The sequence below is a fragment of the Diabrotica virgifera genome, chromosome 1 (assembly GCF_917563875.1).
Source record: "Diabrotica virgifera virgifera chromosome 1, PGI_DIABVI_V3a".
Classification (NCBI taxonomy): domain Eukaryota; kingdom Metazoa; phylum Arthropoda; class Insecta; order Coleoptera; family Chrysomelidae; genus Diabrotica; species Diabrotica virgifera.
This window is the reverse complement of record NC_065443.1, coordinates 203,786,679-203,805,157: the sequence shown is the minus strand read 5'-3', so window position 1 is coordinate 203,805,157 and position 18,479 is coordinate 203,786,679. Positions and strand designations below refer to the sequence as shown.

The window sequence follows — 18,479 nt, the reverse complement described above, 5'->3', positions numbered from 1 at the left end:
AAACTCCTCATTCGACTTAAATATCTGCCCGCCGAGTGACTTTTTCAAGTTGGAAACAAATATAAGTCGTACAGGGCCAAATCTGTAGAATACGGTGGATGGGACTGCACTTCATAGCCCAATTGTACCAATTTAGCCATAGCAACGGCGGAGCTGTAAGCCCGTGCGTTGTCATGATGGAAAGAGTACTTTTTTTATTCGTCAAATGGACTCGTTTTTCTGCAATTCGCGCCGAATCAGCCCAATAGTTCGGTATAGTAGAGCCCTGTGACCGTTTTGCCCTTTTCCAGGAAGTCGATTGACGTCCACTGATTCAACTAATTTTTGGACTGCGGTGTGTACCAGTGGATCCATGTTTCGTCGACGGTTACAACACTACTCCTAGAACAACACAACAACGTAGATACTCCTTCGGATTGAACTTAAACAGCTTGGGACACTGCTCTGAAGTGGTCTCAGGTTGTACTTGTTGTCAAGAGTGAGCAAATACGGCACCCATCGCGCTGACAGCTTTCTCTTGTCTAAAATTTCATGCAGGATATGACCCACGCAGTCCTTTGAGAGGCCTACTGTTTCAACTATCTCGCGCACTCGGTCGATGGTTTGCCAATACGAGATCGTGGATTTTTTAAAGTTATCCTCCCTAGTAGCCCTTTTCGGGGCACATGGGCGTGAATTATCAAAAACCGACGTGCGGCCACGTTGAAACTCGGTAAAACATAATTGGAAAAAATCCTTTGTAAAAGGCATACAATTTTATTAAAATCCCTTTAAAGGGCTACATCACAACAAAACGTTTTCGATTTTTATAAAAAATCATCATCAGTGTTAGATAAACTGGATGCTACCTGAGCCACCAAAAAATATCCGGGTAAAAACCCTTTAAATATAACATAGATGCGTTAAAAGTGCATACTTTAATAAAATGCCTTATGATGGTCACATGGCAACTAGGATAATGCCCCAAGGTAATGTATTGAAATTTCCCAACACGTGGGATCCAAACTGGCAGTTGCCATTAAGTCATTGGAATGTAAACAACTCAATTTGGATCCCACGTGTTGGGAAATTTCAATACATTACCTTAGGGCATTATCCTACTGTCTGTCCCACCTTGACTTTACAGTACACGAACATACGGAAATACAATCCTTATGGGAGTTTTTAGTGCGGCGATGCCGATTTTCTTCAAAAGAATTTTCAATCGGACATCACCAAGGTCCTAAAAATGTAGGTCCCTAAAAATGTTAAATTAAAACTAACCCGTTACAGTCAAGTATTTCATTGTTTTTTTGTGAGTGATAGTCATTTTCGAAAAGTAATCAGCAATCTTATAATCGATATGCGTAATAAATACCTTTTTTTGGTTAAGAATGTTCAAACATTAAAAGTGGATGTTGTTCTATGGTTGTTAATTTATGTATTGACAGTATAGACAGTTCTGAAGTACATAATGTCAAGAAAAATATAAAATAGATTGTCAGTTGTCAGTCAAGTTTAAGTAAAGTTTTATATTGTCCTACCAGGTCCTACAGTTGAGAATAAATAAAGTATACTTGTTGGTCAGTTCACCTAAATTAAATTATAACAAAGAATATTAAATAAGCTTAAAATTATTACTGATAACATTGTATTGAGTAACAACTCATTGCTCATTTGGAAAATTTGGATCCTAATTGCAGTTTATTGTAATTCTTAATGACTGATTTCCAAGATGAAATTAATGTCATTTTAATGTGTTTACACCCTACGATAGTGGCAGTGAAAGTGAGGAAGACGGGATTATAGAAAGAAGCTTCTTCTTCTTCTTAAAGTTCCATCTCCTAGCGGAGGTTGGATATCATAATGGCTATGGTCACTTTGTTGGCTGCTGCTCTGAACAGTTGTAATGAACTACAGTTAAACCATTCTCTAAGGTTCCTTAGCCAGGAGATGCGTCTTCTTCCTATGCTTCTTTTTCCTTGGATCCTTCCTTGCATAATAACTCTCAGCAGCTCATATTTCTCTCCTCTGGTAATGTGACCCAAATATTCTAGTTTTCTTGTTTTTATACTGTTCATAATTTCTAACTCCTTATTTAAACGTCGTAGCACTTCAACATTGGTAATCCTTTGAACCCACTGAATTTTCAACATTCTTCTGTAACACCACATTTCGAACGCTACTATTTTTCTTATATGTTGCCTTTTCAATGTCCAAGCTTCCATTCCGTATAGTAAAATAGAAAATAGAAAGAAGCTAAAATATATTATTATAGTTTAAATGTATTTGAATTATTTATGTAGGTACCTACGTATTTATTAAGGTTTAACATATTTATGCGCTTAAATACATTATTATATAAATGTTTTATACAAAATTATTTTTATTTTGTTCACATAAAGGTATTTTTAGAAAAAAAAAATGTTTTAGAACCCCTGATAGCCACAAAATGTCAATAATAATAGGTTTGTTCTAGCATCAGTTTCAAACGGTTTGAAACAATCAGCGAATAGTCGACCAGCGCGAGTAGAGGGGATAGCACTGGTGACTGTATTATGTTCTCTCACTGACCAACTCTTTTCTGGCGGTTTCTGACTAGTTTGACTGTTTGCTAGAACAAACCTATTAATTCCTAATTTATTAATAGTTATCCTATAGAAAAAAGTATGTTTGCTTAAAACCTGTTTCTGATAAAATTTGGCATCACTGTTGGTCATAAGAACCTGTACTGTAAAGTCAAGGTGGGACGCACATTAGTTGCCGTGTGACCATCATAAGGCATTTTAGTTTTTACCCGGATATTTTTCTTTGGTGGCTCAGCTAGCATCCAATTTATCTAACACTGATGATGATTTTTTATAAAAATCGAAAACGTTTTGTTGTGATCCCTTTAAAGGGATTTTAATAAAATTTTATACCTTTTACAAAGGATTTTTTCCAATTTTGTGATTGATGGTATACAGCCAACTACAGGAAAAACATTTTCTTTTCCTTGTGGATTTCCTTAAAACAATTTTTGATGGTCGCTATCAAAGAAGAAGAATCACCGTACACAGTAACCAAACGTGTTTTTATTTCTTTGTGCGATCTCCCTTTTACAAACAAGAATCGAATCACTGACCGATATTGTTTTTTTTTTCATTTTCCTAAAATCCCCAGATACGCTTGCTACCATACGCTGTCCAACCAAAACTACGAGTCTGATTTAGCTGAAATTTTGACGTCTGCGAGACGTCATCTTCTAGACTTAGACCATCTACGAGAATGTACACTTCGCGTAAAAAAAAACTGGTACAACTCTTATAACCGAAAATTGTGTTTTTCAAGTTGTGTAAGTGGGTCTTGTCAAATGTGTCATTCTAATTTCTAGGGCATCGTTACCAGTTCAACTAAAATATTATTCAACTCTTAAGCCAGTTTTCGGACAGACCAACCATCTTCTATTGTAGAAATTATTCTCGTTTTATCACACTGACGTGGCATCGTAAAAAATTTACTTTGACCAACTTGGACATCGAGGACTGGACCTATTGCTTTTTATTATGTTTAATCGTTAAATTATTCAGTTATATGTGGATTTTTTAAGATTAACTTAACCCTCTCTCTGTTTATTAAATTTATTAAATACGGTTTTTTGTTATTAATGATAAAAATAATACCTATCTATAAACTTTATATATTTTTAAATGTTATTTTTTTTATTTAGATTTAGTGCAATTCCATTATCTGTAATGGCAACAACGAAGTGATTCACGAACCATTGTGTCAAGTTTGAACACAGGTTTACATTGGGAAAAAAAAGTGTACCAGTTTTTTATGACGGGAAGTGTACTACACTACTACACGATAGTAGATTTCTCTTGCGATAGTAGCGCCATCGGACGGTGAGGCTAAGTGGTGTACGGATAAAAAATCCCCACAAATTATCCTGGTCAAAAATTCCCCAGACAAATAATCCCCACAAAAAATCTCTACAAATAATCCCGACAAAGAATCCCCAAACAAATAATTCCCTGACAAAAATTGCCGGTCAAATAATCCCCACAAATTTTTTTGAACAAAATATATCCACAAAAAAATTCCGGACAAAAAATCCCCAAGAAATATTTGCTGCCGAATAGTTCTCAAAAGTTTTTCGGTGAATATAATCGACGCAAACGTTTTTCAGTCTCAGTGGATGAGAGTATAGCAATCACCATAAAACCGCTTTTCGGTTTCGATCAAGCATGAATTGTAATTTCGATTACCAAATTTCGAATTCCAATTTCCTATTCCAACTGGTTTTGCCCAGTACGGATTCATGCCGACATGACATGACATTTTACATGACAAAGAGTGTGTTTTTTTTTTGAAAAATCGTGGAAAATATGGGGAATGAGCTATGTTGTAGCTCATGTATGGGAATTTTGTAATTATTCGCTTAAATCTTTTTCTCACTCTGCTTTGAATAACTCTGTTCAAAACATTTACCTATTCGTGATGATAACTACTGGTCCTGAAATCGATAATGGGACGGGATTCTGCAGAAAGGAACCAAACCACAAATATGTATTTTTCCTATTAACAGTCTCATAGGTTGTAAAATACCCCGTAGATACTAGTGCAGAAGACAACCAAGCCACATAGCTATATACCGTCCTCTTTATGCAAATTCACTTAAGTTATTTTACAGAAGGGAACCAAGCTACAAAAGTGGATTTTTTTAAGATAACTGTTGCCTTGAATTCACGGGACTTCCTAGGAAACACACGATTAAGGATGAAGGAGACTTTCGTGAGGTTCGAGAAGGAAGCAGAGAAGATGGGGCTCCAAATCAACGAAAACAAGACGAAATATATGTATATGAGCCGCAATAACCAAAGCAGAGATAGAATCGGTCAGAACATCACCATCGATGACTTTAACTTTGAGCGCGTTAGAGAATTCAAGTATCTTGGAACAACAATAACTGAAGACAATAACGGATCACAAGAAATAAACAACAGGATTCAGGCCGGCAACAGATGTCTTTTTGCCCTCCAAAACCTTATGGGATCGAAACAACTAACAAGACGTGCGAAGATACACGTCTATAAAACAATCATACGACCCGTTGTGATTTATAGAAGCGAAACGTGGACGATAACAAAGGCCAACGAAGAGAGACTATGTGTTTGGCAAAGAAAAATCTTAAGGAAGATCTTTGGTCCTGTGCTGGATGAAGCATCAGGACAATATAGGATAAGAACTAACAAAGAGCTCGAACAACTTTACCCGGACGCCAACATCATAAAAGAAATAAAGTCCAGAAGACTCCAATGGGCAGGACACCTCAGAAGAATTCTGACCAAAGAACAGTAAGACTGGTGTGGGAGGAAGTCCCAACTGGAAGAAGACCACGCGGACGCCCTCGACTCCGGTGGCGAGATAATATAGCAGGAGACCTAAGCACTATGGGCGTGGAGAATTGGATGGAGGTTGCTCAAGACAGAAAACAGTGGAGGCATATTGTCGAGTCGGCTAAAACCCACGAAGGGTTGTAACGCCACGGAGTAAAAGTAAAGTACGGGACTTCCAGAACAAATTATTAAATCCCAGTAATTTCATATTAACATTTTTTTAGATTATAAGCCTGATTATGTAACTCAATAATGGAAAATAATTGTTGTTAACTTTTAATTCACTTAAGTTATTTTGCAGAAGGGAACCAAGCCACAAAAGTGGATTTTTTTTGGAAAACAACTGTTTTCTTGAATCAAACAGTATGTAAAAAAAAATCAATGGGAAAATCCCAATAGTTGGCTGTATACCATAGTTTAAAAAACCAATACAGAAGTAAAAACTTCGAGATGTATTCTGGTATAAAATCGTTTATTTAAAACTATAAAATGTCATCGATTGCAGAACGTTTTCGTTCTAAACAGAACATCTTCAGTGCCTAGAATGAAGTATTTCCACGTTAGTTTAAAGCAAAAGGTTAAAAATGTGACTGTTAAAATGAAAAATGTGGGAATACTTACATCCTGCCGAGTATTTTGAAACTAGCACACTGTAAATAGTGTTAACATCATCATATATGGTTTACATAATGTAATATGTTAAAATGTTATGACTACAAGTCGATGTTAATAGATAAAGTGGAACACATGCTAAAAGGGTGCCATGGTTCCCTGCTCGAAGATGCTAGGTACTTGCCAATTCAATGGGCACAGACCAACTGAGAAATTATGAAGTGGATATACAATTTGACAAGGGTGACATGACATGACAAGATAAAGCCAATTTTTGGTTAAAGTTTCATTTGATTTTGGATTTTTTAATAAAATGCGAAGGTTTGTCTGCAAAAATAATTTAAATTATTTGAATAATAAAATCTACTGTAAAGTTTAAATTAGCAACTCTCTATTCCAGAATAACTTATAGATTTGTTGAAACAAGGAAATACACTACATAATAAAAGATAATTAGACTTGCGTGGAAAACAAAGCTAAACAAACCGAAAAAACCAGAATTTAAGAGTATTTTTATGTGATGAAATGTTGGTTGCCTAACAAGGCAAGCAGGCAACAGGTTGAAGGTAAACGGTAGAATATTGCGAGAAAACAGTATTATACAAAAGGTGGCTATTTATTGTGTTAAATTTATTATTATACTATTGTAATGAATAATTATGTCTGTTAAAAGTTGGAAAATAGTTGGAAAACAGTATGTGTTAAATCAAATCTAATGCATATATTGACGATTTTAATGTTAAACCGTGATTATTTTTAATAGAGAATTTTACATTTTATCGTATAGTTTTTGGCTAATATCTCAGTTTTAACAATCGTTTGGATCTTTTCTGCAGAATCCCGTCCAATTTTGATTGTAATGCAAAAAATGTGTTCCTTTTTTGTAAATTTTACGTAAAAAATATTTAATGATCAGTTTTGATTCAATGCAAGCAACATTTCAAAAATCTGCTTCTAAATCTTTCAAAAGCTATGTCGAAAACCTGTGGTCAACAAAGCTAAACATTCGTAATAGTGCAAAAATTTCTCATAGATGCACACATTATATCCTCAATTACGTTTTTTAAAAACCGAATACTGAAAAGTAATACCCATACATTTTTCCCAAAAGCGCCAAGATGGGGAAAATAATCAAAAAATGTGTATAACTTTCCTCTCAATGCGTGGTTCTGACATTGGAATTGAAATTAGTGTAATGAAATTTTAGATTTTTTTATTGATTGCGTCCACGGAAAACTTGCGAGAACTATTCGGCAGCAAATATTTCTTGGAGATTTTTTGTGGGATATTTTGTCCAAACAAATTTGTGCGGATTATTTTAGCAGAATTTTTTGTGGGGTTTTTTTTCCGGGGATTATTTTTCTCGGATTATTTGTGGGGATTTTGGATTTTTTGTTCAGGAATACTTTGTGGGAATTTTTTGTCCAGGGATTATTTGTCCTAGGTTCGGCTCAGGGCCGCGCCGTCCACATATGCAATGTGTGCGGCGCACACTGGCGCCAGCAATTAAAGGGTGCCACTGCCACTAGAGTTGTTACAAAAATCTTACGCCGATCAAAACAACACTTCATTTACCGATCTTGCCACACTGTGTAACTCAAGGCACATTACGTATTGATTTATACAATCTGCATAAACAAAAAAATCCTGTACAGACATGCAGCCACCAAGCCACCGGTCCAGCAGAATTTATGCTTTAAAGCCATTGTATTACACCGGGTGTCCACTTATATTTTTTATATATCTTTTTTTATATCGCTTTCAATTACGAAAAAAATGGCGGATTTTTGAAAAAAACTTTGTTGGCTTTTTTTTTAAATGGAACACCCAGTATATTTTTTTGTAAATTCAAAGAACGGTAATTCGCCTATCCAGTGATATAAAGTTTTTTAAAATCAGTTGTCAAATTACTGAGTAATTAATTTTTAAAATAAGAGGTGCAACGTGGATATCACATAACTAAATAACATTAACGTTAAGCAAACTGATATTATGTTATGCGATTTCCACATTGCACCTTTCATTTTAAAAATTAATTGGTCAGTCATTTGACAACCGATTCTAAAAAACTTTATATCGTTGGATAGGTAAATGACCGTTCCTTCACTTTACAAAAAAGTATAGGTACTGAGTGTTTCAATAAAAAAAGTCAACAACATTTTCTTTCAAAAAATCGCCATTTTTTAATTAAAAGCGATATAAAAAATTCAATCCATTCAAACAAAACTTTTACTAAAATAAAACATTTAAGCGAAAACCGCATATTTCTATCTTCAGTCGTTAAGAAGTTATAGGCAGTTAAAATGGGACACCCGGTACAAAAATTTGGCAGATTGTGCTTTATGTGATTGTAACACATAAATTTGATCTTGATTCAAAAGATCAAGCTAGATGTTAGAAGATATCAACATTTACATTCATATGCTCAGTCCACCTTTGATATGGTATAAAGTTCTGTGTTCTGATGAAAGTTAACTTCGTTAGCAAATTTTTTCAATCAAAAACAATGAATATTCAGCCTGCGTTAAATGCTTTACAAGAGTTAAACAATTCTTCCTCGGGTTTCGGACAGATAGCAATTTTAATTTTGTTATTACCACAGCAAATGACAAATGAAACTGGATGTGGAGCTCAGTTTTCAACCAATCACTCAGTTTTCAATAAAATGTCATACAAAGTGTATTTCTTTTATTGTGTTCTCGACCAAGCATTGATTTCAGTTAATGAAAGATTTTCCATATTGAAAAATCATGTTGATTCTATCAAATTTTTATACCATAATTCGAACAACGTTACAGAAAACTAACAAATTAAAACTTTTTTGTAGAGATTTGTAAAAAAAATCAGATTTAATGATCATCTAGACTCTAAACCTAGATAGAGTGGGAGCCGATTTGTTTGAAGAAATTGTACAGCTTCGGCTTTGGTTAAAATAATAATTAAAGAATGATGTTTGTGAAATTTTAAAATTTATAATTTTAAATGAATTTACTGCAGTTTACCCAAATTTAACAATAGCTCTTCGCATTCTGCTCACTCTTCTCGTATTTGATGCCACTGCTGAACGATCTTTTTCTAAATTGAAACATAAATAAATTTTATAAGTTTTTTACAAATTTTTATATAAGGTTTTATAAAATTTTTATAAATTTTTATAAAAAATTTATCTATTATCTCTATATAGAGTCGTCAGTATTAAATCAAAATTGATATTCACCATATTATAAAAAGATTTTCCCAACTGAAGACGCAAAGAGTTAATTTTTTATAAAATGCTATTTCATGTTTACCTATATCTTTAGTTTTTTATGTTGTTACGCCACAGATTTATTTTTATTTAATTATTTCAACTTACTTTAGTTTCCAGTTGAATGTGTAATAATTTTTAGTTATTATTGTTTGTTTACAATCAGTAGCGCACCTAGTAATTTCTTCTGGGGGGTGTTGGCTTGGACACCGAAATTTTTTTGTATTGGTTGTGAAAGACAAGTAACATTTTCTTACTATCCTTTATATATTTTCTATATGCCCTGGAGGAGGTTTTAACCCTTAAACCCACCTGGGTGCGCCACTGGTTACAGTACATAATTGTTAATTTGGGACGCCATTAAGTGTTTTGCACACAGGCGCTACTACATGCTAGCGCGGCACTATGTATTTTAAATTATATATTTTAGATTTATATCTCTTTTTTCAGCAAATACGAGCAATTCTGTGGGTCTTCTAGTTCCATACTTCCAGGCGCCGTTGCCAAGCCATCAGACAATACTACAACACACAGCTCAGACGATCTTGCCCGTCCAGTTGAACGATCCAAGCATTTTTCAGTAGCTAATTAGATTGTAGATTTTTCTCGAATTTGTAAAAAAATCAGTATTAGTGTAAGATATGGCGGTACTTTATTGAAGTATACTGCAGTATTGTTACATCCAGTTTTAGCTTTTATAGCTATCTAGACTGGTTGGCATCTATTTGCACTTGGCGTACCTCAATTACTTACTTGGTTAGGTACAGTGTGGTTATTCCTGATTATTGGCGGATATAACTTCTAACACCTGTTAACATTTGAACATATCTATTACATAATGTACGATGATAAATAACTTTATATGTCTAGTGAAATATCAAAAAAAATTTCGCATATTGGGAAGTGGAACCAAATTTATTGTCTTAAATGTTTTAAACATGAGAAGGATATTGGACAACTCGCTGTAATCTCAGGTTCGAATTGTTTTCTAATGCACTGTGTCGGTTTCTTCTCGATCGACGATAATAAGTAAATGTTTAAAGTCGTGGAGTAAAAAATATGGTTTTATTGACAGCTACTGATTATTACACTATAGTTGTTGGTTAGGTAACATTATATGATAGACTGCGCTCAAAAGAGCTCAAATCCCCAATTTATAATTTTACAAATAATGTATTCATCAGCACCAAAGAATACTCCTTCCAACAAGAAGCGAAAGTATCGACTATTTCACGATCCAAATTTCTTTGCGCATGTACGATCCGCCATGTTCCATGTATTATTTCTAATTTCTCAACCTAACCCCTAACAACAACTGTTTGTTGAAACCAGTGATGTGGGCTCCCATATCACTGGTTGAAACTAACAAATAATGTGAATATATTTGTAAAATTATTGTGTTGTTTAGTCTTTTCTAATTGTAGAAAAAAAAATAATACTATTAAACATATCTATTGTTAAAATAAGCTCTCATTGTGATGGCTTCACGCAAATGTGGATTTTCTTGTGTGGTTCGTACTGGGATACCCCACTAGATCGTGAACAAATAATTCTCTTTTCAGTACCGAGAAATCGTAGCGTAGCAGGTTAATAAACGGGGTAAACGATCGTAGGGCAATGAGAGAAGTTCCTTTTAAATATTTATGTGATTAATTTTCAAACATTTAGATGATTCCATATACGTACTTATCTATTAAAATTATTCATTCCCAGATGTTAAATAAAGAATAAAAACAATTTAAACATAGCTATTTAGTGTTTTATTTAATTTGCAATAGTATTATTTTATTTCCAGTAAACAAACATTTGCTTATTTTTTTGTTCAGATCAATAAGTATTTGTCTTAGCACCCTATTCAAAATATCTTTTCGTTATCGTACATTTGAAATCTAACAAAATTTACTGTACGGTTCTAGAAATAAAAGTCATTTTGAATTTATGCAAGGCAGGTCAGCTGAGGAAAAAACTTATGAGTGGAAGAGAAAGACTTGCACATACTGTTTATTAATCTTGAGAAGGTATATAGCAAAGTTACGAGAAACCTATTGGTACTAAGTAGGAAAGGAGTGCAGGCTGAATATGTGAGAGTGGTACAAGAGATGTATCAGACGGTAACAACAATTAGAGAGAGCGAATGCAGCTGAAACTGGAAAATTTTGTGTGAAATCAGAGCTTCATTAGGGTTAGGTTAAGTTCCGTATTAAACCCGTAATTATCAATAACTAGAACTAGCCAATAACTAGAAAAGATAATGTTAGGAATGAATATATACGAAAAATTGGGTGTGGATCCTATTGGAAACAAAATCCTATTGGAAAAGAAACAGGTTAAGGTGGCTAGATGCTAGATCTGATGTGTTCTTTCTTTTATATAGGCAGTACTGCCTGTTTTTCTTCAACGGTGTATTTCATTCTGTCCCTAAATTGTCATTCCAGCTTTTCCTTGGGCATACCATACATACTTATTCTGCCTAACAGTGACTTGTCCCTGGCTATTCTTAGTATCCTTGATTCAAAATCCTTCTTATATGTTGATTCCACTCTTCTTTTCTGTTCTTTACCCAGGTATTTATATTGTCTACCCCACATATGCGTCTGATTTCCTCACTTCTTACCCTGTCCTGTAGTCCTTTTCCAGCAATCCTTCTTAAGATCTTCATTTCGTGGGTCTCCAGATGTTTCTGTGTTTTGCTTGTATCTGGTATTGTTTCGGCCGTATCAGTCATAACTGGCCTAATAACTGACTTATATATTCGGGCCTTTGCACTCTTACGTGTTTGTTTTTCCAAATTGTGTCGTTTAGGCATCCGGCCGTTCTATTGGCTTTAATTATTTGTTATTTTACCACTTCTTCGATATCGTTGGCAGCTGATAGATTAATTCCCAGGTATTAGATGCTAGATGTGATGGGATAATTGTTATATATCCAGGCGAATTGAATTTGGTACAGTACAACCAGAGTTTCCAGAAACCTCAGATGTGCAGAAAGAAATCGAAGGTGAATAAAATCATTCTAACCTCAGCCGCAAAGTTTCATCATGCAGCGAGAATATGGTGGTGTTGAAGGTCAATTATTGACATTCAAAGAAATTTCTCAAAAGGAAACAAAAAAGTAATCAACCTAAGACAAAGTAAATAGAAAATTTGAAAGTATAATTCTGTACTAAGTAAAAAGGTCTTGGGTCAAAAATATCTATTTTGACAAGTTTTTTAGTACGAAAAAAAAGTAATAGAAATCGATAAAAATTTTCATCTCTATTTTGAAATTAACTATTAAATTCAACTACAGACGGAAAAATGAAAGATTACCCATGAACGATCATATCAATCACGTATTTTGTATTTGCTGTCTTTTTCTATAAATAACAAACGTTTGTTATAGAAAAAGACAGCAAATACAAAATTAGTGATTGATATGATCGGTCATAGGTAATCTTCCATTTCTCCGACTGTAAGATCCATCACGTTTAAATAGTTTAAAAAACTTTCGATATTTTTCTGACATAGTCAAAATCGATATTTTTAACTTAAAACCTTTTTACTTATCAGTACAAAATTGATATATGAGTTATATTAAATTTTACAGAAAAAAATACAATTCGTATTAAATAGATCAACTTAAAAACACTATAGCTTTAATTATTACTTTGTTTCTCAGTGTAACTCAAATTTCCTACTGTTTTGAACTAATTCCTCATTACTTTTCTTAGTGTAGTGTGAAGTATTACCCCTACCATTCTCCGACCGATATTTCTGTCCCCTGAACATCAAAGGAGCCGACAGGTGCTTTCGCTTCTTATTGGATGGAGTATTCTTTGATCAGCACAGAGGTTAATGCATCTATCATACTAACAAACTTTGAACTTTTAGCTTACATTACAATTTAATCGAGGACATGATTGCAACACATAGGAAATTCACATAGAAAATATTCGCGGTGTGCAAGTACTTGGAAAGGGAAACGAGAAACGACCGTGCGCGAGTCGCGGAGAAATATTGCAACTATCTTAAATAATTCATATTGTCAATTGAAATTGTCAAATTGACGTATATTTCATACCTTCTGTCATTGAGGCAGAAAAATTATATATTGCTCCACAATATTGATATGATATACAATTATTATATAAAGGTAAATTTAATTAATTGTATTTTGCTTGCAGTACTGCATTTTAATAACTGATTTTATTTACTACATACAATTGTTTACGTTTGCTAAACATAACCTGCATCTTATTTTTTCTTCTTATTATTTTTTTGGATTATGGTCTTGACAATTATCCAGCAACCAGGACTAATATAATTGGCCAATATAATTAAAAGTGCGAATAAAAGTACAGAGCGTAGAAATAGAGGTCGCTTTGCCGAACTTGCACGGTCCCAATATTATTTGGCAATTTATTAAGTTTGCAGATTTGCAGGTTGAATGGACTCTAATTATTAAAATATTACTCGATATGTTTCAATATGTTGCAATTATACACGGTGAAACTTTAATAATTAAGGAAGGGAAGAATAATGTGAGATTACAAATTAAGGGATTAATTCCATTTTTATTCAGTTGCAATGCGAAGGCAAAACAATCTTATTTTTCACTTAAAATACGGAGAGCAGTCCAGCCCTCTGAATCGACGATTTTTGACTCTTATTGGAGTCTCATCGGAGAGAACGTAAGCCTGCTTCTCCATACTTTAAGTGATCAACACCGAGAGTTTATCCCTCACACCGCAACTGACGTGAATGGATTAGGTGACTAGCGTCATCTGGCAATTGAAAGATGAAGTAGTTTTCAATCCTAATAGCAGTATTATTTATATTTAAAAATATTAAAATATTACTAAAAGATTTTTAAATTGAAAACTTATTGGTCCATTTTCTTGGTAACACCTCCATGGCTTCTAAAATTTGCAAGCCAGATGGATGCTGAAGCGAAGAAGACAAGAGGGAATTCAAAAAACTTACAATTCACGACCCCGTCTGTTCAGCTGGTAAATTCCAACAGAAAATGGACCTAAGTTACTCAAATAAAACTAAAATAAAAATTCCATTTTTATTCAGTTGCAATGCGAAAGCAAAACAATCTTATTTTTTACTTAAAATACGGAGAGCAGTCCAGCCCTCTGAATCCACGATTTTCAACTTTTGTTGGAGTCTCATCGGAGAGAACGTAGGCCTGCTTCTCCATATTTTAAGTGATCAACACCGAGAGTTTATCCCCCACACCGCAACTGACGTGAATGGACTAGGTGACTAGGGTCATCTGGCAATTGAAAGATGAAGTAGTTTTCAATCCTAATACATAGCAGTATTATTAATATATAGTAAGCTTTTAGTAATATTTTAATATTTTTAAATATTAATACTACTGCTATTAGGATTGAAAACTACTTCATCTTTCAATTGCCAGATGACGCTAGTCACCTAGTCCATTCACGTCAGTTGCGGTGTGGGGGAGAAACTCTCGGTGTTGATCACTTAAAGTATGGAGAAGCAGGCCTACGTTCTCTCCGATGAGACTCCAACAAGAGTTGAAAATCGTCGATTCAGAGGGCTGGACTCCCCTCCGTATTTTAAGTAAAAAATAAGATTGTTTTGCCTTCGCATTGCAACTGAATAAAAATGAAATTTTTATTTTATTTTTATATTGGTCGTTACTTCTTTGAGTAACTTAGGTCCATTTTCTGTTGGAATTTACCAGCTGAACAGACGGGGTCGTGAATTGTAAGTTTTTTGAATTCCCTCTTGTCTTCGCTTCAGCATCCATCTGGCTTGCAAATTTTTGAAGCCATGGGGTGTTACCAAGAAAATGGATCAATAAGTTTTCAATTTAAAAATCTTTTAGTAATATTTTTAAATAATAATAATACTGCTATTAGGATTGAAAACTACTTCATCTTTCAATTACATACCAGATGACGCTAGTCACCTAGTCCATTCACGTCAGTTGCGGTGTTTAGGATAAACTCTCGGTGTTAATCACTTAAAGTATGGAGAAGCAGGCCTGCGTTCTCTCCGATGAGACTCCAACAAGAGTCGAAAATCGTCGATTCAGAGGGCTGGACTGCTCTCCGTATTTTAAGTGAAAAATAAGATTGTTTTGCCTTCGCATTGCAACTGACTAAAAATGGAATTTTTATTTTATTTTTATATTGGTCGTTACTTCTTTGAGTAACTTAAGTCCATTTTCTGTTGGAATTTACCAGCTCAACAGACGGGGTCGTGAATTGTAAGTTTTTTGAATTCCCTCTTGTCTTCTTCGCTTCAGCATCCATCTGGCTTGCAAATTTTAGAAGCCATGGAGGTGTTACGAAGAAAATGGACCAATAAGTTTTCAATTTAAAAATCTTTTAGTAATATTTTAATATTTTTAAATATTAATAATACTGCTATTAGGATTGAAAACTACTTCATCTTTCAATTGCCAGATGACGCTAGTCACCTAGTCCATTCACGTCAGTTGCGGTGTGTGGGATAAACTCTCGGTGTTGATCACTTAAAGCAGAGGTTCCCAAACTATTTTTTCTCGTAGACCCCTTTAAAAGTTTACTGGTTTCGGTGGACCCCCTGCTGCTACATTTTAACCATATTCCCAAAACTCGTCCCAAATGTGAAGATATAACGATGGAAATTGGCGTCGCGGGTGAGCTCCAACCCTAAAATCATCATTCATCATCACCCAGCTCTTTGCGTCCACTGCTGGACATAGGCCTCCCTCATTTTTGTCCATTGTGCTCTATTTTGAGCACTTTGCATCCAATTCCTTGACATTTTCTTGAGATCGTCAGTCCAATGAGTAGGTGGTCTTCCTCTACTTTTTTTTTTCTAATCTCGGCCTCCACTCAAGTAATCTCTTCGTCCACCTCGCATCACTGATTCGGGCGACGTGTCCGACCCAGTTCCATTTCAGGGTGGCAATTCGGGAAATTGCATCGCTAACTCCTGTTCTTCGTCTACGAAAATAGTGCTAAATTCGGAGTGATAAAAATAAAGAAAAAATAGTAGGTATATTTTCTTACGATCTATTTATTAAAATGATAATGATAACAGACTTAAAAGAATTGAAATAAAACACTAATAACGTTACGTAACTTTAAATATGCAAATCAACGATAAAAAAATCCCCATAGTTTTAATGGGAGGGATGTACTTGATGGATTGACAGTAAAATTATCAATATTTGGCTTTAGTTTTGTTAGGATTCCTTTTGTTGGTGTTCCTTTTTTTTGTCAATAGGTTTGTAACTACACTAAACCTTTTTTCGACAAGGTATGACGAGGGAAACGCTATGAAAAGTTTTCTCGCAATTTCCCAAAGCCCAGGATATTTTTCAGGTATTTCTGCCTGCAGCCAAAATGTTTGATAGCCTTTTTTAAATTGCACCTTCGGCTCTTCATTGGTGCTGAGCTCTAGTAGTTCCTCTTGTAATACCACATCCGCCACTTCCGTTTCATCAAATGGATTTATGACTCGTGGTGGTATTTCCATCATCAAAATATCTTCAAATCTGTTTTTGAAGTCATCGTGCAGCGCATTTAAATGTTGAACGTATGTCTGAATATCTTCATCAAGACATGCTGTACGTAACAAGCACAGGACTTAGGTACACATTGTAAGCACAGGATTGTGGAATCACAATCAGTAGAATTGCATATGCAAGCAATTTGCAGCAAAATATAATTCTACTCATCGTGGCAGTGGCGGAGTGATTTGGAATTTATTTAAACAAATTTGCATTTTTTATCGTAAAGTATCAATGGAACAAATAATGTTTTAATAGAAGGACTCAAAAATGTGATTATTAGGCATTATAATAAGTTTTTTGATTTAAGATGTTTTTGATCAAATTTTAGTATAGAAAACATTAAAATACTGTTTTTACATTTACCCCCATTTCCAAAATACATATTCTTTTATTTGGCTAATAATTTGCCCACAGATAGCCAAAACACAGGACTTTAAGTGGTTAAAAGAATTTGTGTAGTTTTACAATATAAGAAAAGTTACATGCAATAATATCTGAGTCAAAATTACATAGTCCAGTCGGGTTAGCATTTGATCTTGCATGTCGAGCTACCCCAGCAAGATTCTATTCTGTTTTGACTGAAATTGTTAAAAATATGGTTTCAATTTCTTTTATTATAAATTTTTTGTGCCGTCGATATTTTCCGAGTTATGGGTCAAAAATAGTGACAGTTAGAGCAGAATTATTGAATTATCTCGTTTATTATTAGTTTTAGAACAAAAATATACTTATACAAAAGTGGAAAGAATTAAATTTTATACAATTTTGATTTTTTTCATTTTTTGCTAAAATCAATATTTCAGGTAGTACGTATGCGGTACAGGCGCGATCATAAGACCTGATTGGTTTGAGAGTAGCGGTTTTTGTTCAATATCTCCTCCATTTTCAACTTTTCGACAAAAATGGTAGATATTGAAATTGTTCCAAATAAATCGTCTTTACAAAAATTACTACAATTTTTTTAACCATTATTTTCATAGGGCCGATATTTTCCGAGTTAATTGTACCTAATTACAGTAGCCGCCTATATTTTTGACACTTTAATTAGGCATTCCAAATCACGTGATATAATATGGCTGCTGGATGGCAAAACTGTCATCCATAGGCGTATCCAATTATTAAACCACTTCATATTTAATTTGCTATCACAATTTCACAGATTTCGCTACACAATTAACAAAAAAACAAAACCAAACAGGATATTCTTTACAAATTTGTCAATATTTAATGTAAACATTAGATACGCGATGACCACCCCCCTTATCTATGTCTATGGCCATGTCAGTTTAGCCATCCACTGGCCACCACTGACAGTTCATTGGAATCCCTAATTATTCCACGTATTTCTGTTGTGTTGTAAAACTATACAAATTCTTTTAACATTTAAAGTCCTGTGTTTTGGTTATCTGTGGGCAAATTTTCAGTCAAATCGAAAGACCTGTATTTTGGGAATGGAGGAGAATGTAAAAAACGGCATTTTAAAGTTTTCTACGCCTAAATTTCATCAAAAACTTGTTATATAATCTAAAAATAAACTTTTTAATCAAAATAACTTGTTATAATATATTTTAATGCTATTTTTAAGTCCCTACTATTAAAACATTATTCTTTCCCATTGATATTTTACGATAAAAAAATGCAAATTTGTTTCAATAAATACCAAATCACTATAAAGTGTTCGTGGACCCCCAATTACAACTTGTGCACCCCCATTTTTATTTCGCGCCAACGTAGACCCC

At 34.1% G+C, this 18,479-nt stretch overlaps 1 protein-coding gene across 1 annotated transcript in view; it reads left to right on the top strand.

The window, feature by feature from the left end:
• The window catches only part of LOC126881793 (zinc finger protein 300-like), a 62,832-nt gene extending 48,575 nt beyond the window's left edge, over positions 1 to 14,257 (top strand). Inside the window, exon 9 of the mRNA XM_050646359.1 lies at positions 9,670 to 14,257. Coding sequence (XP_050502316.1) covers positions 9,670 to 9,803 — 134 coding nt within the window. The 3' untranslated portion in view covers positions 9,804 to 14,257. The remainder of the gene's footprint in view (positions 1 to 9,669) is intronic.
• Positions 14,258 to 18,479: the final 4,222 nt, after the last annotated feature.